At 44.9% G+C, this 26,667-nt stretch overlaps 1 protein-coding gene across 1 annotated transcript in view; it reads left to right on the forward strand.

Annotated features, from left to right (window-relative positions):
* Positions 1-1,036: 1,036 nt before the first annotated feature.
* LOC120957931 (RNA-binding protein FUS) overlaps positions 1,037-26,667 on the forward strand; it is a 62,097-nt gene continuing 36,466 nt past the window's right edge. The window contains exon 1 of the mRNA XM_040380398.2: positions 1,037-4,311. Within this exon, the coding sequence (XP_040236332.2) occupies positions 3,474-4,311 (838 nt within the window). The 5' untranslated portion in view covers positions 1,037-3,473. The remainder of the gene's footprint in view (positions 4,312-26,667) is intronic.

The raw sequence follows: 26,667 nt of genomic DNA on the forward strand, positions 1-26,667 counted from the left end.
ATGGTGCAAATGATAGGCGAGAATGATCATGAAATTCCTTTGCGCGCGGGAGAGAATAGATGCGCCATTTCGATGCTCCCGCCCTCTTTCTACGACCGGATGTACGTCATTCACAGGGGGTAGAATTTTTACCTTTACTTCGCCATTTACAGGTGTTTACCAGGGGAGAGGGTGGCAGAAGCAGAACAATGTACCCAATCAGTCACGGGAGAAAAACAACTCTTACATTATTGACACCCGCTCCCAATCCCTGGGATGGTGGCATGAGCTTTGCCAAGAAAACATATCAACAGTCGCTTGTAAATATTGTTTTTAATTTCTCAGGACTTAATTTTAATAAACACCACAAAATGCTTCAAATTTGTGAAGCAATGATGCTAAATTTTGTAATGTTTTCTCGCCATAAAATCCCCTTCCTGACCTTCAGCAAATCCACAAAAGGGGAAAAAAAGAAAATCCCCCAAATGGAGACGCCTGGTGCCTCACGTCCCGCTGCGAAGCGTTCATCCGCATTCCGGCCACGGAATGCGTTCGGTTTGCAATGGATGGGTCCCATTTTCTCGGCTCGGCCTAGGAGGCTTCTGCTCCTCCACTTCAAAGAAAGCCACACACACACACACATAACGGATAACAATTGGCAGTAACAAAAAGCGTCACAATCGCTAACGAATGAGTGACACGCCGTACAGGCGGATGGGTTTTGGACAAAACAGCCCCAACACACTCCCAGTTCCAGGGTTCCAGGGTGCGTGACGGGACCGCGGAAGCATTCCCATTTCTCAGAAGCAAACCAGGCGGCGATGACGATGACGACACAACGACATGACGACGCGAAAAACGGTCGTCCCGTTCCGCTCCGTTCCGGCTACCGAGCCGGCCAACCGTTTCTTCCTTCGGACGGTCCCGGTGCCGAGACCTTCCTGAATGGACCAGTCCCTCGGTGGCGGCGCGCAGGCGCCTACTAACGCCATCGTATGCGCTTTTGCTCTGCTGCCTACGCTCGGCAGCGACTTCCTGGTCCATCTAAAAACCCATCCTCGAGCCGTCCACCGAAACCATTCACACACACATACATGGATGTAGTGTTTTGCTCCCTCTTTCTCTCTCTCGGTCTGCGTGAAACTCAACAAAACACGCCACCGTGTCTGGGTAGCTACGGCCACTCACGGAAAGCTCCGAACTCCGATGGAACTCACTCAGTGCAAAGCGGAGTGGGCGAAAACGACAACCACGCGCTTCAAGGCGGGGAGCGAAGTTTGGCCCGAACGCCCGAACGCCCGAGTTGGAGCCCGATTTTCTCCCCCATCTCCACAGGAGCTCGCCCCAATGCCGGGGACCAGGCCAGTAAAACCGACACGAGCACCGTTCGGTTCCGTTCATTCGCGTTCCATCCCTTGACGAGGCTAGTAGGGTGTTCAAACGGTCCGATAAGCGCGCGTCATGGCCAAAGCGGCCTCCCAGGGTGGTCACACTTACCCCCTACTGAGCAGCAGCAGCAGCAGCAGCAACACCAGCAGCAGCAGCAGCAGCAGCAGCAACACCAGAACCAGTAGCAGCGTACTATTATTAGTTCACTAAGGTGCCCTCCATTCCCGCTGAAAGCAAGCAAACGAAATTCCCCGTGTGCCGAGATTCCCGTGACGCGTCCGCTAGTGATCGATTCAAACTATTTCCACTACTCTTCCCCCATGAAAAAAACAAAGCTCCCACAAAACGGGGGACTGTGAAAACGTATGAAGGAAAAAAACAACTAGAAAGAAAGAAAATAGGAAAAATAAACGGTGAAAAAGAAGTGTTGTTATTGCCTAAGTAAGCGTTGTTTGTTGTTGCAAAAGGATAACTAGATCGCAGCAGGCTGGTGAGACGAGCTGACGACAGTGTTGTACAGTCTGTGTGTGAGTGTGTGTGTGTACGTGCGTTATGCACGCAAACCTTGTGGAGCTGTGGTGAAAGTGTCTACCGCAAAAACTACAATTCACGCGAAAAAACTCTCAAAGTGACGAAAGCAAACCAAACCAAAAGAAACAGGGCCATTCCCGTTGTGACAAAGCTGCACGGCTCCCAGCGTTAGTGCTCACACACTGTCTGTCGTTGCGTGATATCGATCCCGAAACGGCAAACAGGCTGGTGGTCACCGGCCTCCTGCCTTGCCGTAATCTGTAATTATCTCGGCAAAGTGTGTTGAGTGCTGAACCGCGCGACATTTCGCCTGTGACGTCCGCGGGTCCATGTGGGTGAGTGTGTGTGTGTGGCTCCTGCTAAAGAGGGTGCATGTGTGAGAGTGTGTGTGTGTGTGTGTGTGCAAGCAAGTTTCCTATGCGTGCGTGTCCTTCAGGTGCAGTGAACGTGCAATGAATCGTACCAACGGTTGGGACAGCAACCGTTACGACCTCACACGACCCGAAGCACGCCCGTGTTGCAGTGTTCTGTCAGCCGCCAGCAAAACTACTAGCCACCCTTACCCAGCACCACACCTTCGTGCGTGTGGCGGTGTGTGAAAGCGCACCGAGTGAAGGATTGAGCCATTTATCGTTCTCTAGTGCGAGTGAGGTTGTGGTTGTTTTCCATTGCTTTGGAGCGCGAGACTAGATCCTAGCGGATTGATCGAAGATTCCCAGGCAGACAGTAGAACGAGTGTGTGTGAGAGAGAGAAAGAGTGCATGTGAAGAAGAGTGTACCCTACTGTTGCTCGTTCCGGTCGCGTCGGTGTGCTATGCACGTAGTCGGCTGCTAGTGTGTGACGTGCGTGAGCGTGCAAGTGTGCTCCATTAACCCCAGTGCGCCCCTTTCAGACATCCGACCTCTCGTCTCGTTCGATTTCGGGACTGTCGTGGTGCGGCATCCCACGGGAATGGTTGCCGTGCGAAGGTAAAACCCGGCCGAGCGTGTGGTAGCGAGTTCCTATTCTGCAGCAACTCCGGACGGTACGGACACTGCGGCGCAAGAGGGAGAGCAAGCGGACCATAGCGGACATTGTCTTCGACCTTTTTGAATTTCTTTGCGAAGCGTTTCGTGACTGGGACTTTCAAGCGGCCCCCGTTGACCTATACGCACATATACACATTTACACACACGCGGCAGCACACGCGCCCGGCAGAACCTGCTAAAGACCTGTTGAATATCGGTAGCTTGTGGCAATAGAACCATTGGCAGGAGGTGTTCGTGTCTGGATCCATCACCGACACACAAACATACACACAAACACACACATACAAAACATACACACACGGGCTACACGGTGAGCCTGCACGGACAGGTCCCAAAGGTCCCGGAAGTACCACCTGGACGCGACGCGGCACACAAAAAGAATCATCCATCTAGCTCGGCATCCTCGTGCAGCCTCCAGCCGTCCCCTCCCCCCTCGCATTACCCCAAGAACACTGCCCCCTTCCCCATCGGGTTCGTGCGTGTGTGTCCCCCCATCGGCTAGTGTGTTTGCGAGTGGGCGTGTGTGGCAGCAGCAGTGGTGAAAAATGATCCGACCGATACTACCGATCCTGGCGTACATGAGCGTGCTCTCGAGTACGTACTCGCTGCACATGGCACGCGATGCCTACATCAAGCCACCGCCGCCGCCCCCGCCCGCCCAGCTGCTCGACGAGCTGGACGACATGTCGGAGCTGCTGGCCGAGAACGGGGTCGACCTGATGCGGCCGCTCATGGGCACGGTACACCAGAAAACACACGCCGGAACTGGCACCGGCAGCGGCGGTGGCAGTGGAAGCATCATCAGCATCGGCAGCAGCAGCAATGGTGCGGTGGCGCTCGGCACCATCAACCACGTGGCGAGCAATGAGCTGCCGGAGCTGAGCCCGCCGCCCGCCCATCTGCCGGCGGCGATGCGCCATGGTCCGATCGGGCCGCTGGTCGGGCAGCCGCCGCGCGGCCTGCAGGAGCTGTTCGGCGTGCAGACCAACTTCGACATACGCGCAGCGCAGCAGCAGCTGTCCCACGGTGGGCCGAACGGGGTGGCCGCCTCCTTCGACCTCAACCAGTCCGCCTCCGCCAGTGGTATGGACGATCGGGATGATGATAATCGTGTCGGTGGTGGTGGTGGTGGTGGTGATGACATCAACGGAACTGGTGCTGGTGGTGGGGGTGGTGGACAGGGAAACGGTAATCTGCAGCGATCGGCAGCTAGCAGCAAGCGTGCGTCACCGACCGGCAGCCGCAACAAGATGATGGCCGACTCCGGCCAAGATGGCGGCGGCGGCAGCAGTAGTGGTCTGCCCTCGATCCCGCACGGCATCGCGAACCAGATGATGCTGCGCAGTACGCGCGGCCAGCGGCAGTACGATGTACCGCAGATCGGTAAGTGAAGTGACCTTTACTTTTGTTTTGTAATTGATAAGGAAGAAGATGTCATACAATGTGACCTTTGAATGGGTTCAATACGTATTGTGTTCTGTCTCGAATTATCGAAACAGGCACAGCGTGCTTAATGTATCTTACGGGCATATTTGGTGTACAAAAACATTATTTTTGAAATTCTCCGATGAAATGGTTAAAGCTAATTTGTTTCATTAATTGATGCGTATGAGCCCGGCATACCTGTTGCAAATTGGTTGTATCGTATCAATTTTCTTCGTGCATCTCGTCTGAATGTTTAGCGTCCTTGTAATCGTTGTGCGTAAATGTGGGACTATGTAAACCATTTGTTGTAATATACAAATATATATACATACATATAGAGACAGTCCCGTGGTACAGTCGTCAACTCGAACAACCCAACACAGGGTTTCGAATCATATAAGGGAATAGTTCAATCACTTAGGGGAATGTTGCAAATCGATAGTAGAATGTTGCAAGCAAGCTGTGGAAGCTTGCAATCACATAGAGGAGTGTTGCAAACGAATTGGGGGATTTTGCAAGCATACTGTGGAGCCGTCATCAGGCTGTGGGTGCCGCCGTAAATACTCCAAAATATTTTTGATAATTTTACTACTTTATCATGTTTAGCTTTAACTCCGGTGCAGGATTTATTTAGTTTATCATTTGTACTGCTGAATGCCACACGAAAACAACTCCAAATGATATTTTTGAGAAACCAGCATCGGTATCTATTCGAAGATTTTTACACCGGTGTCCACAGTCTGATGGCAGCTCCCCAGTATGCTGGCCAAAATTCTCCTAGTCGATTGCAACGCTCCCCTACAAGAATGCAAACTTCCACAGCATGCTTTGTGAAATGGTTTTAAACATTCGATCGAAAGGAAAATTATTTGGCATTTGACAATTGATGTGTCAAATCAGTACAAGTTGCTCAAAGAACACTCAAATAGAATTCTAGCTAATTAAACGTCGTATGGTTAATTTCGCATCGAAAATGTTGACAAACAAACTAATTATATTGAATTATATCTAATGTCTGTATTTTTTACTTGCACGTTATTTGTGTAAGTCGTGAAATCTGACCAGAACAGAGAGAAAGAGCTAAGGTGTTCTCGTTTATAAAAGTAACTCTTAACTTAACTCTCCTGTAAAAGATAACACTCAAGGAAGCATACTTAACGTTCCTTTGGGTTCAGTTTTTATTGAATAAACATAAAAACGTCCGTAACAAATTATTATTTACTTATTTGTTTAGTTGTTTTAAATGTGTCGCAACCGAGAGTTAATTCATTCTTGTCCAGGGAGACCTCATTAATTTTCTGAACATTAATTTTCTGAAACTTTATATTATATTATATTTAAATACTCATGTCCAACACACTTCTTTGATAGAGATTTTACTGACTCAAATATTTTGTTATTTTGAAAACTTTAAAAATTTTGACCAATAAAAAACATTTCTCAAAAAGAGTTGAAAATTTAAGTGAAATATTGCATTACAAAGTTGTGTATCGTGAATATTTCAAAACATTTCTATAATACGCTTGATTTCCACTGATCAACAGATTGCAATTAATTCGCTAAGCTGCGTCATTACGAGAAGAAGTTATTTACATGAAGTTGCTTAAGAATCATTTAAAGATAATTGAATATACACATACACAACTTGTTGTTTTCCGGATCAATGTTTTTCAACAACAAATCTAATTCCTGTTGATTTCAAAAATTCAAAACATATGTGTTCTATTCTATACAGACATTCAGCTTCTAACAATCCATAATTCAATTGAAGAACCTTAATTCCTGTGTTCCCAAAACTGTCGGTCTCTCGCACAACTGTTTGCTCCATATTGCGGAGACAAATGCATCACAATGCAAAGCTTGTTGAGCTTCAATTGAATTTCGTTTCGTAGAAACCGGCTCAAAGAGTTACCGTTCTCTTGCGCCACCAGTTCGTTTCCTTTCATCCATCCATATCCGAGAAGCAGTGCGAGATGCGACATTCAAAAATGTTTGGTGCAACCATGCAACCATGCCCTGACTCAAGGGCGCTTCAATTTCCCTGTGCACATCCAACAAGTGCTCACTGTGTGGAGCGCGGTGGCCCGTTCATCGACCGGGACTCTTCCGTTCGTTGGAAATTAAATCAAATTACACACTAAAAATTGTTACGGCAATCAAATCAAAATAAATGCCATCGTCCATACCGTGACCGAATGTCCCTCCCTTTTGCTTTTCCTCGCCGGTGCCACACAAATCCGACCAACCCTTAGTCCGTGTGTATACGTGATACACGTCGGTTGTCCCGTAGAATGTCGAATCCACAGCAATCCGCGCACGGAAAAGCGCTCGCTCGGGACCGGATGGGGTTAGGGAAGCGAGCTGGGGACAGGTTTTTCGTTACCAGTGTACGTGTACCCCGATGCGGCGCGGTATACCTATGCTTTCATGATGGATGGGTAAAGCGAAGCATTCCGAAGCACTCGAGTACGGTAAAAGCAAAAAGGAGGAAAATGTCCCCACGGATGGTACGGTTTGGGTGGAAATATATGACCGTCTTCCCACAAAGAGCAAGCGTTCGATACGCCCCACACGGTGAGCATAATGTAAATTGACCCTCGTGTGTGTGTGTGTGTGGGTGCACCTTTTCTGAGTTGGCGATATTTTATTTCCACATTTAATGATCTGTTCTCGGTGTGGGATTCTGCCACCGGTCGTTCTCAGTGGGGCTGATAAAAAACGAAAAGTCTGTCCCTAGCCTAAGCCTGGAGGGTTGACATTTACCATCTGCACACTGTCGACTTCTTCGACCAAACCTCTACAAGCTGGCAGAAGGAAACGTGAAATGTGAACCCTCCCACCGCAAACCGTAAGCACATTTGCGTCGGAGGCAAAAACGCACATAAAAGCTTAAACTGCGAGCGAGAGAACTAATACGAACCACGCGGTAAGCAAAACATCGCTGCCCGCAAATCCTACAGGTTCCGCGGCGGCTTATTGGCTACGTGCTTGTGTCGGCTATGGGTGACAGCGTGTGCATTCCAATTCAGAAATGGCCGGGCTCGATCGTTTCTTTTTGTTGCACATCCTTTCTCTCCCGCTTCGTGGAACAACACCCACCTGAACTGTGTAAAGCCGATACGTGACGGGATCTACTGCTGATTGCTGGTAGCCGCTCAGGTGCGTCTCCTTGCGCTCTTGAACAGCCACACTGCACTGGGACGCTGCGTTGCGGTGCGGACAAATTGCGGTCACATTAAGTCAATTTGGTGTGGTAGGTGGATTAAATTAAATTGACCTGTCACTTTCACGGCTGGCCGGGTTGACGGACCGACGGTTTCGATGGTTCCGATCGTGAGGCACATTCAAAAGTAAACGACGATTTATATTCAAATCAGTAAGTGTAGATTACAAAGCATTGAACCAAAGGGACGGTGGGACTTATTGCCGTAAAAAGACGGTTGAAATTAAAAGAAAAACAGGTACAGGTTAGGATGTTGCCAATAACATAAAGATACACGAATATTTCAACTTTTTGAAATAACAGTACGCTTTACCTATCAAAAATTAACAATGATTATACTTGAAAAAACAAACAATTAGGAAGAAATCGATTTTTCTGCTTTCCTTATTCTACTTATATGGATTCCTATAGTAGTTGATCTGAATGGTATATTATTGTATACAGATAGTTTAGAAAACTTCAACTCAAATCAGTGGTATCCAACCTGTCGTTCGTGGACTACTTGTCGTCCGTAGCGTGAACAGACGTGGTTAGCGAAAGCTTTGATTTTTGAAAAAGGAAAGCTTATTACGACACATTTTGTTAATTGTTTTCCCACAATCAAGATAAAAATTTTCAACACGAATGTCTAGAATAACATTGAAGCATATTTTCGCTCTAAACGTAAATTTAGGGTAAATGTACCTATAGTGGTGGTAGTACCAATAGTGGTGGTATTGCACTAAAATGCGGTTCATACGGCAAATTACAAGTAATTAAGTTATTTAAGTTAGTGTGAAATGTTCTTTAACCTTTTACAAAGGGTTTAAAAGTTAAATGGGGCCATTCCGTTACTTAGTGACCGAAAAATCCATTATTTTGTGAAATGAGTCAACATTTTTCCAAAATCCTTAGGATTTCATAACGAAACTCATTTTTCTGTTAACCTTCTAAATGACCATATAACCACGCAATTACTAGTTTTTCAACATAACTGTTATGAAATGTTATTGTTTTACTAAAATTATTTGCCTTTTGACCATATTTATGCATTTTTGAGTGTTTTTTACCATAGTGCCATTATAGGTACACAAAACAGGCAGTTCCTATAGTGGTTATAGTTATAAAATCAATAAAAACAGGTCGTTTTAGATTTTTTCGAGGATAATTTTGACATGTCGTACTGTTTTCACTAAAATAAGCAACATAAATGAGTTTTATTTAGGTAATTTACCAAAAACAGGCCAAAATTCGCTTATATGACTGAATGAAAAATTGACTTCAAATCAAGCACACTCTTCCGGGTGTAGGTTGATGACAGGTGTGATGCAGTACTTTAGTCAATAGTTTCATTGATCAAATTTATACATTTTTTTACGATCAAATTACGCAAGAAACCTATATTATGGCAGTAATCCTTGCTATTCATACGAAAACAGCTTCGAAACTAAGTTTCATTGATATTATACACCGTTTTTGATGCATCTTTGTTTACCACCACTATAGGAACACAATACGACGACTATAGGAACCATACCACCATTATAGGTACAACGAAGCAGTCACAAAAAATTGTATTTTTTCGAAAATTTGATGTATTTCATGGTAAAAATGGTTGTGATTGCGAAGATAAAACATATTACAATTGCTATGTGTTAAAATATTCAGAAATTATCCTTCCTCACACTTTAAATCCATTAAAACACATCGGTACCACTACAAATTGCACCACTATTGGTACATTTACCCTAATTAAAATTTTTGTTAAAGTTTATCGTAATAAAAGTTTCATTTTGATTATTATGTACACAGAATTGCATCGCTTTACAAGTTATATAGGCGAAATGATAACAAATTTCTAAAAAAATGAAAACAAAAAGAAAAAAAATCTTATAAATTAAACAAAATTGACTATTACAATCACTTTAGTCATACCTGAAACATTTTTGTGTTTTCTCAATCACCAAATTTCGATGAAATAATATTGAAAAGATAAAAGACATTAAACACTCTTGAAACGTATTCTCATTGTCACAAGCACTGTAATAGTAATAGAAACTGATATTTGACATTCTTAATCAAATTTTTACATTAACTTAATTTTAAGAGTGAAACATGCGAAATTGCACTACAAATCAACAAATCTTAAGCCGCACTTGATACATTTCATGTGCTTAAAAGAGCTTAATCGTGTTTTTACATTTGATTTGAGAAACTACGCACACACCATTTCATCTATCATTGTCAGCACCAGCCCATTGTGCAGCGGCAGACACTGTTAACGGCCCTGTCGTCTCCGGACACCGTTGGCACAGGTGCGGCATCATTTGGGTCATTTGGCATACATTATAAGCACGGCGAAAAGAAAAGAAAAGAAAAAGCGTTTTTAAATTTCCAATTTCCAACAGACCTCCAACTGTTTGACATGTGTGCGCGTGTGTGTGTGTGTGTGTCGTGTGCCGGTGGACGCGCAAGCTGTTATTCAGAGGAATGGCTCAAAAGCTTGTGTGCAAGCCCGTACACGCTCATCACTGTATCATTATCGCAACCCCCGGGGGGGAGAACATTCCCAAGAAAATTCATTTCCTTTCGCCTATGAATAAAATTGGCAAAAGGTGTTTTTTTTTTTTCATGTGCGCTTACCTTCCAATCCTCCTACGCAAGCACTCAGGCGGTGCCGTGGTACGGTGTCAAAGCGCAACACACTTGAGCGCCAACGAACGGTGCGGCGCTGCTGGAGCTCAACCGAAAATCGTCAATTTTCACTAATGGTGTAACGATGCCTTTTACATATCATTTTTCGATATAATCCACCGGCGTGGGAAGCAACCCACAGCGGTGCACGGTGGGGGACGCCTTTTCCCAACCCCTTGGTCGAATGAGCCGAACAGCAGGATTAGCGGGTGCGAGAGAAAGTGTGTGAGAGAGCGAGAGACACGACAAGCCGTGAATGAAGACACATACACAGAGTGCGCGAAAGAGCACAACAAATGGGAGACGAAAAAAGAGAGAAAAAGAGCGAGAGCATTCGCATTTGCAGAGCGTCAATTTCCGCCGCGCGTTGTCCTTGGATGCGTATACGCAGGAGCGAAACAATCGCCTTGTTCTTCGCTACCTGCCACGTAACCTTCAGAATTGTCCGACTGGCAGGGAATGTCAGGGATGTCAGGGTGTCGGCCGGTCGGGCCGATCTAACCGTGCTCGGTTCGGTGCTTCCGCGAAACTCACGCACCATTTGTTCACACTTACACACACACACGCACACACACACAGCGGCCATAGGCCGAGCGTTTGCTGCTTCGCTCCGATCACCTCACCTGTCAGCCGCACGCAGGCCACAGGAAAAGCTCACCTGTTGCGCAATTTCCTGCCGTCTGTCGGCTGACGCTTGCGTGTGTGTGTGTGAGTGTAACTCTTGCCCCGCTGAAACAAAGCAATGTACACATACACCAGCCCCAGCTTTTCCCAATGGGAGTGAAGATGGAGAAGGAAGAAACAAAGCGAACAAAAGTAAAGTACAGGCGCCGTTCTGAACCTCTGAGCTCCCCCTTAGCAGGAATCATTTTCCATCAGCTCGCAGTGCGTTGGGTCCACCTTTGCTTGCTCTGTGTCATGAAGCGGTCCACCAGCCACTTTCCAGGAAGCGCGTTCCACCGGCTCCAATTTTTGGGACATGACAAAACGGGAGACAAACGCCATAAAATGGCTCATCTAGCAGACCGTTGGGTGATGAGCGAAACAAAGGGAGCATGGGACACACCGAAAAACAAAAATGCGGTAGAAAAATGGCTATGCTACGCTACGTAAAGTTGTCCATTTTTATGTTTCTGCGGCTGATGGGATGATGACGGTGCGGTTGCTTACCTTTAGGCGGTTTCGGGAGGCCGTTTTCGGATGAAAATAATTCACTTCCTTCCGGGCTTTTGTGCTAGAGTATGTGGTTGTGTGTGTGTGTGTGTGTGTGTGTGTGTGTGTGTGTGTGTGTGTGTGTGGATGTGTTTTTGTGATGAAAGTTTGGATAGAACATCCCAAAACATCACGATCCAAGGTCCAGCATGAATGCATGTACATGTGCGCCTGTGCGGCAGTGCGTTCGGTGCGTCATTGTATAACAATGGTAATTTGCTGTTTTTTTTTCTAGCTCCTTTAAATCGATGTTTTGTTGAATCTTTTTTATGGTTTATTGCTTAATCAATTGCGCAAAAAACATATAAAAATAAAACAAAATATAAATAAAATATAAAACCAAAGAAGAGACTTTCGAAAGCCATTAGAATATGTTTTGTCGAATAAAAAGGAGATGCACAGCACAAGTTGAAGTTATTTATGCTTTTTTCATAACCTTTCTCCTAACCGATTCACGTACCTTAACTATAATAAAGATAATATTTTCCATACTGTTTCACATTCTGCCACACGAACGAAACGGCAACGTAATACGAAATTCAGGTCGGCTTCCCATTTACACCCCGCGGCATTGCGAAACGGTTAACTTGAACCTGAGCGCACAAATTTCACCTCGATAACGGCAAAACTCATTACCGCTGGCGGTACGAATCATTTGCAAGTGAAATTAATTCTCGCTCATGAACGTCACATGTTCGCAATCGGATGGAGAAGGGCGCGAGGGGGAGAGGCAGCGTTTGTGGAGAATAAATATTCCTACCTAGAACTGTTTGCGTATGGCCACGTTCCCTACGCTCATGCAATATACATTCGCGCAACCGTACGCCATTCGCAGCGCACACACAGAGGTGCACGGCTACGCAGATCCGCACGAGATCCGATAAACTTTTCGTAAAGTGTTACAAATTATAAGCTCATCTAACGCCCGTTTTACCAACCGGCAGGGAAATCGCTTTGACTCCCAAACCTATCTGCCAGTTGAAACATTTACCCCGCACACACAAACACACACACACACACACTCTGCGGCATGCACTGCATCTGTCATGCACTCACGCCGCAAGGGGACGGGCAAAACAAAGCACGGTGCTAAGTTTGCAAGGATCAACCTCGAAAACTTGTCAAAAGCCACGTACACAAGCTGGAACGGATCGACGGCGCGTCGGGCGTGGTAGATTAGCGACACGACACGTGGAAAATGTTCTCTCACGACGTTCAAACACAGCACGGGAGAAGAAAGGAAGTGTTTCCTGGTGCATCCTTTGGTGTTTTTGGGACACGTTACCGTAGCGCTGCAACGTACGCATGCTACCGTGAACGCTGCTTTTCCTTATTGGCGAGGAAAAGATTATCACTTGATGACGAGGGTTTGGAAAGGGCGATAAGGTGGAACGGCAGGGCGATACAAGGTTGGGTTGAGCGCTCGAGCGGTGCAGTGTGGAGATTTATGTTGCCCTTAACTTTTATGATCCAACTATGCTGAAGCTATCAGACAACAAAGGCTTACATCGAATGAGCTATGGATTAAATTGTCAGAAAGTTGCTAGTGGCATAGAAAGTACAAACCTAAAGCTTCAAACTTTTCAAGTGTCACTCATATTTAAGTGACTGTGTAAGTGACAGGAAGAATTGGTTGTCTGTTGCGCGTACTTGAGAGTAATAAATTAAGTAATGTCACAAACCATTGATGACGGTTGTCGTTGCAAACGCTTCATAAAACTCGAAATAACATTAGAAAGTATGATTAACAGTTAATAAGGTAATTGAATATCTTCGATTTAAGTTTACTGATGGTTACATCTTTTTTTGTGACTTTTACGTTTTTTGATAATTACTGAATTGCATCGAATTACAGACACTTAAACTACTTTTTTTATTCAGTTTATTCGTGAAAATAATTCGTTTTGGATAGCGTGATGACGAAATTGGCTTCCATTGTTAACTACTTCCGCAATGGATTTCGATGTAGTCTAACTGATCTGGACCAGATTAGTGGGAGTTACCATATAAATTACTCTGGAGTTGCTAAACTGAAGCAAAACTGTCCAGATTGTGAATTAATAGCAATAATATAATTATTTATCGAGACATTAGGGCAAACCAGAGGTCATACATACTTTGGATTGATTTTAGTACATAATTGAAGCTGTCCATTCTTGAACATATTAAATTTCGCGCACGTAGTTCAATCCTTAGGCTAAAACCATTATTTTTTACTAATTCTATATCGACAGAGTTTGGCTCAAATGACCCGATTTCAAAAAGGATCAATGCCTATTCGTCTGCAAATTGTGTTGTTGATTTTAATGTTAGCGTGAACAAACTTAACTCACTATTGCGAAGGGCATTTCAACGAGAATATTTTGGTTTTGATTTTGGTTCCCACTTATTTTATCTCTTTCGTTTTATTAGTTTGTTGTATAGTTGCTTGGCCTATAGTTGCTTGATGACTCTTTTCAAAATAATTAAATAAATAAGGTAAGTGTACCAATTGTGGCTATAGCACCAATTATGGCTATAACGAACACTATTTTCGCTCTAAAACAGTATATATGCATTCTAAAACCACGGAAGGATTTTTTATTTCAATTATGAACATTTTAACACATTTGTGCTTCATTAGTTCCGTGCTGCTCACTTCCGTTTGTTAAATATCAACCTTTTAAAATGTGTTGCCAAGATTGTTGGTGTCTCTTACCATTTTGCTAAGAGCAGCACTGTAGGATATTAGCTATTTTCAAGCACCTAACCATATTTTTATCTCAAAATCGTCATTTTGGTGCAAAATATTAGTTATTTAACGACTACACATCAAAATTTACCGAAATTTCATCTAAAATATGCCTTTTTTCTGTACGTCCATAATTGGTACAACTAACCTTCGGTGTACCAAATATCGCAGTATGCTATGGATGCTTTGTTGACCACTGTTGTTTTGGTCGTAGCGCGTAGTTTATATGTGAACAACTCGGGTTTCTCGTTGTTATTTTCGCAATATAAAGTGTTATTTTGTGTTTTAAGCATCATTTTCTTGTAAAGTTTTCAAATCAGTGATCAGAAATCGAATCAGTTTCACCAAAATAAAACAGCCTTGAATGACTTTCATACGAAGAAAGCGAAATTTGAAGCCGCTCGTGTCGCTTTATTGCCAAATGCGCCCTGATTGATAGTTAGTGCTAGTCTTGGCCAGAAGTATCTTGGTCAGAAGATGATTGAACTATGGCTACGATTCTTCATTTTAACAAATTCAAACAGACCACCCTGATTTGTGCTCATTTTCGTATCGCGCTGAAACGGTAGCTGGCTACGGTATAGCTTCCAGGTGATATGAAGGATTGCCAGGTGTGTGTCCAAGCACGGTGTCATCAGAAAGGTGTACGAAAGTATTTTGTTAGGATTAGCCTCACCAATTGTGCGATTAATTGAGCCTGGATATCAATACAACCATTGATAGAAAACGGATATTTAAAAATGTTAATATTACGTATTTCATGGTGATTACATACTTATATTGTTGCAGTGAACTTATTATGACTTGATTTCAGTTAAAACAATGTCACAAAGTATTTTTTTGGTGTAAATATCCACGAGTTTTAGCATACAGCCACAATTGGTACAGCTATGGCGAATTGCTAGGAACACTATAGCCATAATTGGTAACTTGAGATGCAATTTTTAATCAAAATTTTCTATTGTTTCGCTAAACATTGTGTCAAAAAAAAAAAATACTCTCGTGTTCTACACATTGTAATCTACAAGAAAACATGAAGAAGTTTGAAATTTTACCCATTACTTATTTTTACAGGCGTAAAATTGGTATCTTGATGACATATTACATCCACAATTGGTAGACTTACCCTAAATAAAAATAAATTAATTTAAATCTAATAAACAGTATGGGTAGCAACTAGAAATGGAATAGAAAAGCGCTAGTTTTTGGACATTTGATTTGACTTATAGAACTGTCATCACCTCGACGCGTAAATTGGAGATATTTGCACGCTAATAGCGCTTTCCATCCGATAAATCCAATTTTCTAAGCATTTATCCACAGTGTTCCATTTAGTTCCATTTAGTGTGATAAGCAAATAACCAACAATCCTAACTAAGAGCCCGTAATGGTCATCGATTGTAAAGAAGAACAACACATTTCACTAAAATTGTACCATTTATTGCACGCACACAACACGGAGCTGCTGTGTTTTAATCCATCTCATTTTTTGGATGATCCGGTTCGGCCGTCAGCTACAGGCATTTTAAGCCATCTTATCTGATGTGCTAAATAAATTATCCTTATCACCATTTCCAGCCCAACTACCGTGAGAGAGGGGGTAGCATAATCCTCTCAATCATCAAATCATATTTGTTTCCCCTACATTCTTGCTTCCTCTTAGCGCTCGGTGCAATTATGTTGGGGCTCGTTTGTCTGTAACATCATCGCCGCCCAACCAGTAGTGCACCCGATTAAACGTAATTCGGATGGTATCCTGGAGCCAAAATCAGCTAAGCCGTTTAAATTGATACGCGGGCAGCTCTTTTGGCGGTTTGAAATTAGCTACGCCTGGTCCGCGTTTCACGCTCCATAGCTCCCCCCATTGCTCCATCTGTTGCTGCAGGATTCCGGTATCAATCTTGATTAAAATGGCTCCACTCTTTAATCCCTGCCCAATAAAGGCTTACCGAAGGGATCTACGCTATTTCGGGACAGGATTGGGAGGGAGGAAGGAGCGATACACCGGGGGAGGAGGAACAAATCCTTCTATCACGTGAGATTAACGTTTCCGGACGGCGAAAAAGGTTTATTAAAAGATGAAAGGAACGTTAAATTAAGACACTTTTGTTGCACGATGCTGCATTCCATTTCATTCCATCGTTCCGGTGAGGGTTCAGCATAATTTGCTTAAAATGAAGCTAATAATAACTTACCCAAACTGCAGTGAGTACCACCTGCTAAGCTCGGGATTGTATGGCATTCTTAGTATCGGGACGACAACGATACCCCGAGCCTGAGTCCTTTGCTCATTTTAATAATGGAAAATAAAGACTATTCCTTCAATTCGCGCGCACACACACACACGCTGGCATGTTTCCATTGTAGCCTGTTACTTAATTCTATTCCAGGCTTATGAAGCTCATTTCATCATCCAGCGCCCTGCCGATATGCGTACCAAATGGCTCTGCCACAGACAAATGGTAAACAAAACGGCCGGCCCCGGAAACTTGACACCTACGTGCGCCCGGAACGGACGACAACGCGCGTGCAAAGGCAAGGGCGTGAATGAGTTTACGATGATGCTGTGTGTAGGCGAGTGAAGGCTTTTGTTCGCTCCCCAGCCCCCTTTCTGTAGGTTCTGTGCAAAAGACGAGTCTTTCTGCTTGTGCTTGTGTGACAGTAGACTCATTTCTTCCATCCTTTTTTTCGTACAGGTAAATGGCCCTTATTGCCATATGTGTTGTGTGTGTATGTGTGTGTGTGTGTGCGCGCTAGGTTTAGGGGTGAGCTGACAGGACGATAAAATTTGGACAAGTGGCAGTTCATCCTCGTAGCAGTATCGTCTTCGCCGGTTGCCTTACGCGTTGCGCTACTATCAGCCAGAATTTATGGCCCGCACCGACTTTCATTAGACACACCGCCACCTACACAAACACACACAAATTTGTACAAAAAAACACACACATACACGTTAACATATTTATCTTGCACTGTGGGGAGTGGAGAAAAAAAACAGAAGGGCTGACCCGTCCCACCGATCCCAAAACTGTCAGCGAAAGTAACGTCCAAATTACGTCCTGTTGCGCGTTTGCCAGGACCCGGAGACACACCGTGTGGGATGAGAGGCAGGGCACACTGGCACATGGGACGAGATAAGTGAGCAGGTCACTTGTGCGATGATGCCGCCGCATCATGATCGGTGCGGAGGCCGAGCGGTACGATGATACGGTGCACGGGAACAGGATGATAATGAAAGCGATACACCCTCGTCGTCGTCGTCGTCCACGATCCCTTTATCGCCTGACATCTCCACGGAAGGTACTATTCTTCCAGCAACAGCGCAAAAAAAAAGAAGTCATCGGATCGCAGTTTGGACAGTGGAAACCTGTCAACGTGTTCGGGTTAAGTCGTGTAGCTTCTTTCCTTTTTTATTGCTGCTCCCGGGGCGGGTTTCAGCACTGCACGGATGACCCTAAATGGGGCAGAAATTGGAGCCCTCGCAGAGCGGAGTCAGCGCGTGTACGACGATCGTACGTCAGACTGTGATATATTTATGGGACCCGGGGCCACTAGGGGACTCCGGGGCCATTAGACAGTCCACCATCAGGCATCTCGCGGTGCCAAAAAGAAGCATTTGCGTCGCTTTGAATCGAGGCTGGGCTGTGGGTGTCTCGTCCGCTGGTACACGAGAGCGCGTTTTGATAGCCGGCCGGCCGACGCAAATCTATCACTGCTTACATCATCTCCACCGTCTGCCACAAAAAACTGGCAACCAAAAATCAGACCCGTAACTCATGCACCCGTAATGTGCGCCTTATAATTCATGCTCGTGGCGATAAGAAAATATGCCAACTGCTTTTTTTTACTGTTCTTGCTCACCGAACAATCACAGTGCATTGCGCCCACGCAAAACATGCCGGGATCTGAAATGGCACTTAAAGCTGCGCCCCCCCTAAAAGACACCATTTTATTGGGGGGGGAGACTGGGTGACCAATGTTACAATGCAATGATTCATGGCTTCCATTCCACGTCCGGCAAATGGCAAACTGCGTCTGTCCGCGTGGGAGCGTTCTATCATCGCGCCGCTTCAAAATTCACTTCAAAAGCTGGAACTAGAACCTCATAAAAGTGGAGACCAGCCCGCTCTCTATCGCCTTCCTGTCTTTGTAAGGGACCGCGGGCCTAGCGGCTTGGTCCCCGTTTGGCCCGTCCTAAATCAAAACGGCCGCTATTGAAAGCATTCGCCAATACGTCAAGTACGCGAGCCAGTGGTACCGATGGGTGCGGAGAGAAAATAAAGGAGAAGAACCGCCACCCACACCCACACACGCTTGCTATCTGCACAATCCGGAAACGCGTCCATCATCGCGTGTGGACGGACTTTGCAATCTACAGTAGAATGGGGGAGGCATTTAGCACAAAAATTGCATTCAACATGGCTCAACTGGGAGGACTGGGCAATGAGAACTGAATAATAGAAAGCACTCCGCAAGGGGGAAGAAACCGCTTGCCAATGGCAGTGCACTTTTGCACACCCACGGGCAAAAATGTTTCCTATCCTGTTTCCATCTGTCCTGTCCGGAGGAGGACATGGGGACATAGTGGGTGGAGTGGGTGGGACGCCCGGGACAGTGATTTGTCACAAACAACAACAAGCGAGCGGCAGCAACAGCGGTACCGTTTCCTTGGCAGGCGGTACAGTTGGTTTTGTATAAAATATCAATAATACCGTCTCGGGTGGGTCGCGTTTGGACTTGCTCTCGATATCGTTGGTGTGATTTGATTTTCGTTTTTTGCATCACACATGTGTGTTTTTTATACTTGTTTTTTTTTTTTTGTAGAAAGAAGCGAGCGTCGAACTTTGCAGTGTTCTTTTTGGTGGGACGCAAGAAAGACGCCTTTCAGTTTTTGATAACAGCGAAAGATATGCTAAAGCACAGCATTCCCCGCCGCATGTTGATTAGTAAAGAGACAAATATGCTTCATGAGATCTTTTCATTTTTGCAGAAGATAAAATTCTAAGCATTTGAAGCTGTCAAGCGCATTAAAATGCTTGCTTTCCAATAATGCAAAGAATTACTCTTAAAAATCGCACTAACAGCAGCTACCAGTGTAATTTTGGAAATAAATTGCATACTTCTAGGCGTTTGTCTTTTTATTTGCATAACTGAAGGCGCATTTGTAGAAAAATAAAACAGTTTTATGATGAAAATACAGACATGAACCAACCGAATAACTCTTTCATCACTGATTTATCTGCTTCGTTAGTCGCTTTTTACTTGATTTTTCTAAAATATCGGAGAAAAATAAATTTAAAAAACAGCTTTTTTGTACGGAACATGCCAAACCACCCAGCCAGTCAAGCCACACACAAACAAGGAAAAAGTTTTGAGGTTATAGTTTGGACAGAATGGTTTTGCTATTCTTTCTTTCTTGTGGTTTCTTTCTTATTTTCTTTGACATGCTTTATACGAGTTGGAATGAGTTGAGCTGCTTGAGTTTGCAGACACTTTTGACTTCGTGTACTACTCCATAAATACCTTCTTCCCCTTCTCTCTCTCTCTCTTACCCTTTCTTTTTCTCTTGCGTTTTTCCTTCTGCCCTCTCTCGTGCTCGCCGTTTCGACCACTGCTGCATCGCGCCACTGCTGGAAGATTGGAAGTCTTTTCAATTTTTAGCCGCTCGTAAGCTCGTTTACGGACGAATAGGTTCCGGCTCCTTCCCCACATCCTTGTGTTGTGCTCGTCGTCCAGTGACGCCAGACACCACCTGGGAAAGGCACATGCAGTGGCTGCATCTGATTTGTATTCACTTGCACTTGCATCGCGGGTGTGTGTGTGTATGTGCTTGTGATGCTACTACGTCTCTTGCATGAGAACAGACACAAGACATCCTCCCACCGCGGGCAGAGATAGAGCATGAAAAGCAAATCCCGAACCGTCCGAACCCTCGCAACAGTCTCGGATAAGTGGCATAACGTCTGGAGAAGTAGAAAGTTTGCAATGGTACCAGCAGCCAAGCAGTCCGAGTTTTTATCGTTCATTGCCCCCGCAGGACTTTGGCGTTTATCGATTGTAAGTGCAAGGGCGCCATCGTCGTCGTGTACGTGGTGTAGTAGACAGTGCTGCGGAGGTCGTGTTGATGCAACGGTTTCCTTGTGCAGGCGCGTATGAGCACCGAGCTGAAACTGCAAGCTAATCGCGCTTGCTCGCTGTCATCCGTGGTCCTGCGAATGACAGGCTACGGCTGATTGATTTTATCAAGATGCAATTTGTTGATTGTGGTGCATGCGCTGAATTTTTAAAAAGATGGAAAGACACTCGCCGTTTTCTGCAGGAGATGTTTTAGCTTCTCCAACAAAATATGAGCTGGTTTAAAAAGATACTGTAGAATACTGGGCAGATTTTTAATCTATTTTAATGAATCATGTATCTGTGAACATCCATCAGCGGAAACAAATGTTAATATAACAACAAGTAAAAAAAATTCAAATAACATGTTTCAAAAAACTAATATGAACAAACACACTTCCAGGAATGCCTGTAGCAAATACAATACAATAGCAGAAACATACAACGTACCTACGGGAGTCAACATGTAATATGAAACTAGTTTTTAGACGTTTTTTATCCTATACTTATTTTAATTCGTAGAACTCGGGCATTACAGCACGGTAAAAACTCTTAAAAAAAACACATGCATTCGTATTAAGTAAAAAAATAAAGTAGTAACAAACAGCGGCAAAAACTTAAATTCATATTACTAGGCTGCAACACACATTGGCACAATACTTCCACGTGATCCTCTCGCTCGGTACATCACTGCAATGAGTATCGAGTTACGTACACACTGTTGCACATCAATTTAAATAGTGGCAAAAAACACACCGACGCATCTGATCCTAGCATCGATTCAATCCGACAGATAATGACAAACTAACAAACAGCACAAAAACTGTGTGCATATTGGTTCGTTAGTAACAAAAAAAAATAACAGCATCACCATACGTGTAGTTTTCACGTCAGCTTCCCCCGCAGCGCGTACACTACTTCTGTTGATTACATTTTCTTTCCCTCCCTCGGAGCTGTGCCCAGCACCGGCGACCCAGCACCGTATTACTCTTACTCATCGATCGGTTTTTATTCTGATGAAGCTTTGCATAAATTTCACACTTTTTCGAGCACAATCTGCATGTTGGTTGGTGATTGCATTTCACCCGTGGGAAAGGTACAAAAAAAAAAGAAACCGTAAACTTTATTTCGAATGTTCACGCGTCGCACGGTAATTCTCGTTAGCAACAGATTTTGATTGCACTAATAGGGATGTACAAGTTTGGAAATTTTTTGCTTTATTTGTGTTTATTTTATTTAAAAATGGGTGCTTTTCCATGAAAGTATGACGCATTCTTCTATTGATATAAAAATAAAGCTTATTTTATAGTATAATTGTTAGGAAACCATAGCCCACAATCAAAGTACAATTCGTTACCGTGGAAAACCACATTGTAACTCGTTGGATAATGTTTACTGACAGAGCGAGCACCAAGTGATGACGCTGTGATGAGTTTTTTGCATTTATTCATGAGCACACCAACCCACGTGCATAGGTCAGTTAATTTGCATTTTAAATTTGACTGAAAGTAGCGAACGGCACTATTTCACCATTAAGTTGCTACATCTGTTGCAATTACAGTTGGCTTTTACCTTCGTCTGTATAGTGATAAATCTGACCAAAAAAAGCTCACTGGACTAGCGTCGGATTAAGACACTATTTGAATGTGAAGTCACACAGAAAATCATACTGAATTATTCATCTGAAAATAATAAGAATTTAATTTTATGTATGGTATGTTTCATGTAACATACTATAAGTTTATTTAACTGATTTTATTTAAAGTTATTTTGCATCAAAACTTTATTAATCGGCAAACGTGTTGCTTGAATCTTCATTTGAAGGATATTTGTAGAAGACTTTATTTTTATTTTTTTTAAATATACCTAAAAAATCAACGACTTTGATGATTATCACAACGTTCCATTTTAATTTTAAATTGCTTCGTTTTATCGTATTTACGTACAACTACTACTGCCAATCTATCAAAACACATGCATCAATTAATCTTATGTTGCCAAAAAACCATAACATAAAACAAAAGATTATGGTCTGACAAATCGTAAAACAAGTTAATAAATGTTTACATCAGACAAGTAAAACTAAACAATCAAAGAGTGAACAATTTAGCCCGTCATCAAATGGAAAACATAACATCATTTTTAGCTATTTTTAACTGTACAGCCCTGTTGCTGTTATTTTCAATAACTTAGTTTTCGATTTTCCTTTCTTGTATATAGCCTTTTTCTAAGGACGTATGTTCTTAAGTTTTCTCTACAATACCTCCGTTTTAACAAGGGAAACAATTTTCAATTACCTTTCCTCAATTTACAAAAGCCCCAACGTAATGCAAATATTTGTAGTCCACGTTTTTGATGGAATTTTTAAATAACGAACCATGCCAGTGAGTCTCCATGTACACCTCAAACACCAAACACAGCAGGGACTGGCAGTTCTTTGGAGACGGATTTTTTCTATAGCTGTCACCCTCGGTATTGTCCACTACCAAATGCGAGTCCCCTTTTCGATCGAACCAGGTGTCGAAACGTCCAACGGCGCTGCTACATTGTTTGGCACAGCCAGTAACACGCGCCCTACCTTTCAAGTTCACGCCGGACTGATGCGTGGCACAATATTTGCAATAAAACCCTCGCCGACCCTCTCGGGAGGAGCTTTCGGTGGAGTTTGAAGTGTGGCAGTAAAAAATGATAGAACAAAAAAAAAACAGAAAATAGGGAACGAACATTCTCGTCCCTAGCTTGACAGCGGTGATGGAATGCATATTTATAGTACAAGCGTGCGACCAGTGTTTGTGGCTCGTGAAGTGGATGGCTCGGGGTCCTCCGCACCTCGCTGTATCCATGGTCTTCCAAGAATGTGCCATTCAGCCAGGGTTTCCAGTAGTTCCTGGTAGTTTTACTATTTGTTGAAAGGTGTCGTCCCCATCAGCAGTTCTCGGAATGCCAGTGTGAACGTAGTACGAGAGTGTCGTTCGCAAAGCGAAAGGAGACCAACTCGTGATGCTTTTCAAAGGTAATTTAAGACCACCGGTGGAAGGGGAGCTGTTATCGTAATTAAAATCGAATGCAATATGATCGTTCCTCTAAAGCTCTGCTTCTGCCAAAGAGCTATTTCCACTCCCGTCGTCGGAATGCAAAGAAACCGAAAAACAAACGCATGCTTCCAACCACGTGACTATCCTTAACCGCTGCGCAAACCGCTCCCACTCCACTGGTACGGGGTTCAACGGCTTGCCCTTGACAGTACCACAGCTTAGCGTGTGTGGCCGAGCGATAGGCAGGGCGAGCAGAGCGCGAACAGAGCAGCGACACCGTGACTGCGGGTGTCTTAAAATAGGCTAACCGGTGCCAGGCTAATGAGCCCACAGCGGCTCAAGACTGTTTCTGGTTGTCATTACAACCATGCACCTGCAACGGGAGGACACGGTGTCCGCTCCAGGAGGTCGCCGCTGACGTCAGTCGTAAAGGAACAACGGAACAAAAAAACCCAGCACAGCTTACCGAATGTTCTGCAGAAGCGAACCGAATTCTGCATGCGAAATAATACATCCAACATCATTTACTTAAAGCCAACAGCAACCTAACATTAGCCCCGGATCCATCCCCGGACCACCAGGTGAAGCTTCTGATGGGTGTCGCATTCCCATCCGGCACCGGGGGCAACAGCACGAAACGTGTGGTCTTGCCGACCCTCGGTACGAAGCGTTTGTCACCGGTCCGACCGATCATGCCTGACAGCGCACGGAACGGGTGCAATTGATTGGTTCCACCGGTGGGACCTGCGTCAGACTTACGTGCGATGGTCGTTACACCACGTGGTTTGTGGTTTGCCAGTGCTGCCGGGCGTCCCCGGGCAAAGGTTGGCCCAGCACCGGGCGTTACCATGTTCGATTGCTGCCCCGGCTCGGTTTCGGTTCGTTGAACGCTTGTCGCACTGCAATATGGTGATTGATTTATTGCGGTTTGGTTCGGTTTACGGTTACTGCCAGGGCAAGCTCTCCTTGCCAGGCCAAGATGCATTTGACATTCGCAAAACGGGATGCACACTTGCAATGTTGCTACAAATTCCCTCAGAATCCGAACATCTTGCCAATGAAACAACAAGCAAGCTACTGGTTCCAGCAACCGGTCGCACTTACCTTTGAGCAATTCCCTAATTCAATGGTGAATTGATTCGTAAAGCTCCCGAAAAAACAGGGTGGCAGCAGTTGTGGCATAATACACCCCAAAATAGAACAAAGTACTGGTGAATTGCTTAACGTAACAGTCGCCCAAATATAACAAAATCCCCCGGTTTCAGGGCTCTCTCGATATCACCGGTGGTGGTGGTAGTGCTGGATGGCAGTGGCACTTTCGTCATTAATCCTATATTTAGTGGCGTAAAAGTGTGCCCGTTTTGTTGCGTGCAGTGGTTTCGGTTGCGTTTCGAGTCAAGCTCCGGTTCCCGCACGTTGAAACAATCGGTTCTTGGGCAGGGCAACTTAACGCAACCAACCAGCGGCCAAGGAAATGTGATACCCCAGCAACAAAATAAAAGAGCAAAATCACTGCACCACCTCGACGAACTCACCCTCCCTGTGACGATATCGCATCACAACAGGTGAATCGCCAAGTGGCAACACAAATCTAATCTTGGTGCTGAAATTAATCAGATTAAGCGTTATGATTTAGCTCTCGCCCCATTCGGTGCCGTGCTTTTTACGGGCGAACAAACGTGCGAGAAGAATGATTTTCCAAACTGTCTTCAGGCTGCGTTCCAGTGGTTTTGCTTGTCCGTGTGACCATGCTGAGACTTTCCTTCTCTTTTAAGGTGCTGGCCGACCTCCCGGGGTCGTTCCGGGGTTGTTTGTGGTTTAAAGTGACCAGCAGTGTAGCGGTGGGTGGTTTCTTTCTACAGCGCCATGACGCAAATCGACCCTCCCTCGACGAGCATACTGCTAGGAGGCAATTATACTTTGCTGAGCCTTCGCACCACCAATCTGCAGCGATTACACCGCTTGAATCACGTTTTATATCATGCTTATCAAGGCAGAGACGCAAAAGAAGAACATCGCACAGCTTTAGAACTGAAGCGTACTGATCGAAGATTGTGCTGAGGCACACATTTTGTCCCTCATCCCCTCTCCCAGTCCCCTTTTGGACGGCGTCGGTAATGGCATGGCGTGCCCGCTCGCATCGATCGCCGCATTTCATTTCGCGTCAGACAATTGGCGCTGGACAATGACGTCGTGTGCGAGCTAATTTTGGAATTAAATTGCCCTGCCCGGGTGCCTTTGTCACGCTTCGCTCGCTGACGTCTAGCGGCGGCCACTGTTTAACTCTGGTGAGCCGCAGGATTTACTTTCGCTCTGCAAAAGCGCCACAACCACAACTAGGTTCTGGGCAAAGCCTGCTTCACCTTCAGCAACGCTGTTGCCCTTTGAATTTGAACTGTCTTAAGACGAGCCGGCGTAAATGGCAGTTGAAATCGTCGTTTTCGACACTGATACTGGCACGTGGTGTACTCCTACTCGCCCTGCTGCCACAGCTCCCTCCCGCATAAGCTTAATTGAGCTTCGTCCTTCTCTCTCAGACCGTCCTTCAAGAGCACCGGCAAGTGACTTTCATAGCAGCGATTGATGGGAATTTATACCCAAAAAGCCACACTCTCATTCATATCTCCTCCGCTTCTCACTTTAGGCACTCTCCACACCCGGCGGAGGGGAGTGGGGCAATCAAATTCCGAGCTTCACGGCTCAATTACTGCAACTTTCCGTTTCGGCTAAATGATAAAGAAAACGGAAGCCAATTGGCCCTAACCCTTGCGCTTTACCCCCTTCGCTTCAAAATGCTGCCCCAGCTAACCAACATTCCGAAGCAGAAAGGCACCCGTTGCCCCTCTCCCCGGACCACCCGAGCGTTGTCGCCCGGCGGAAAGTTTTGTGCAGCAAAGCGAGCCGGGACGGATATCAAAAACTTTTCCAATCCCTACCGAAGCCGGTAATTTGCCAAAGTTCAACCAGAGTCGATCCGTGCAGGCGGGCAAGATTTTGCCACTATAGCACTGTGCAAATAAGTCCCCGCTCCGTCAGCAGCAGAACCTGTAGCGCGACACACTCACCGTGCGGTACAAGCACGCTCTAGCCCGCGCTCACACTTGACGCAGGCTAAATGTCGCAACCACTCGTCCTTATCCAGGAAGTGTTTCCCGACCGTGGACCGAGGCCCGCACTTGGTGGAAGTTTTGGCATCACCCATTCCGTAACCGCAGCTATCTTATTTTGTTAAGTTTTGTATCATTAAACCCATTGCGGATGTGTGTGTGTGTGTGTGTGTGTTCGTGTCGAGTTGAGGCGAAACATTCTAATAGGGAAGGTGTAAG

Source organism: Anopheles coluzzii, chromosome 3 (assembly GCF_943734685.1).
Source record: "Anopheles coluzzii chromosome 3, AcolN3, whole genome shotgun sequence".
NCBI classification, from domain to species: Eukaryota; Metazoa; Arthropoda; class Insecta; order Diptera; family Culicidae; genus Anopheles; species Anopheles coluzzii.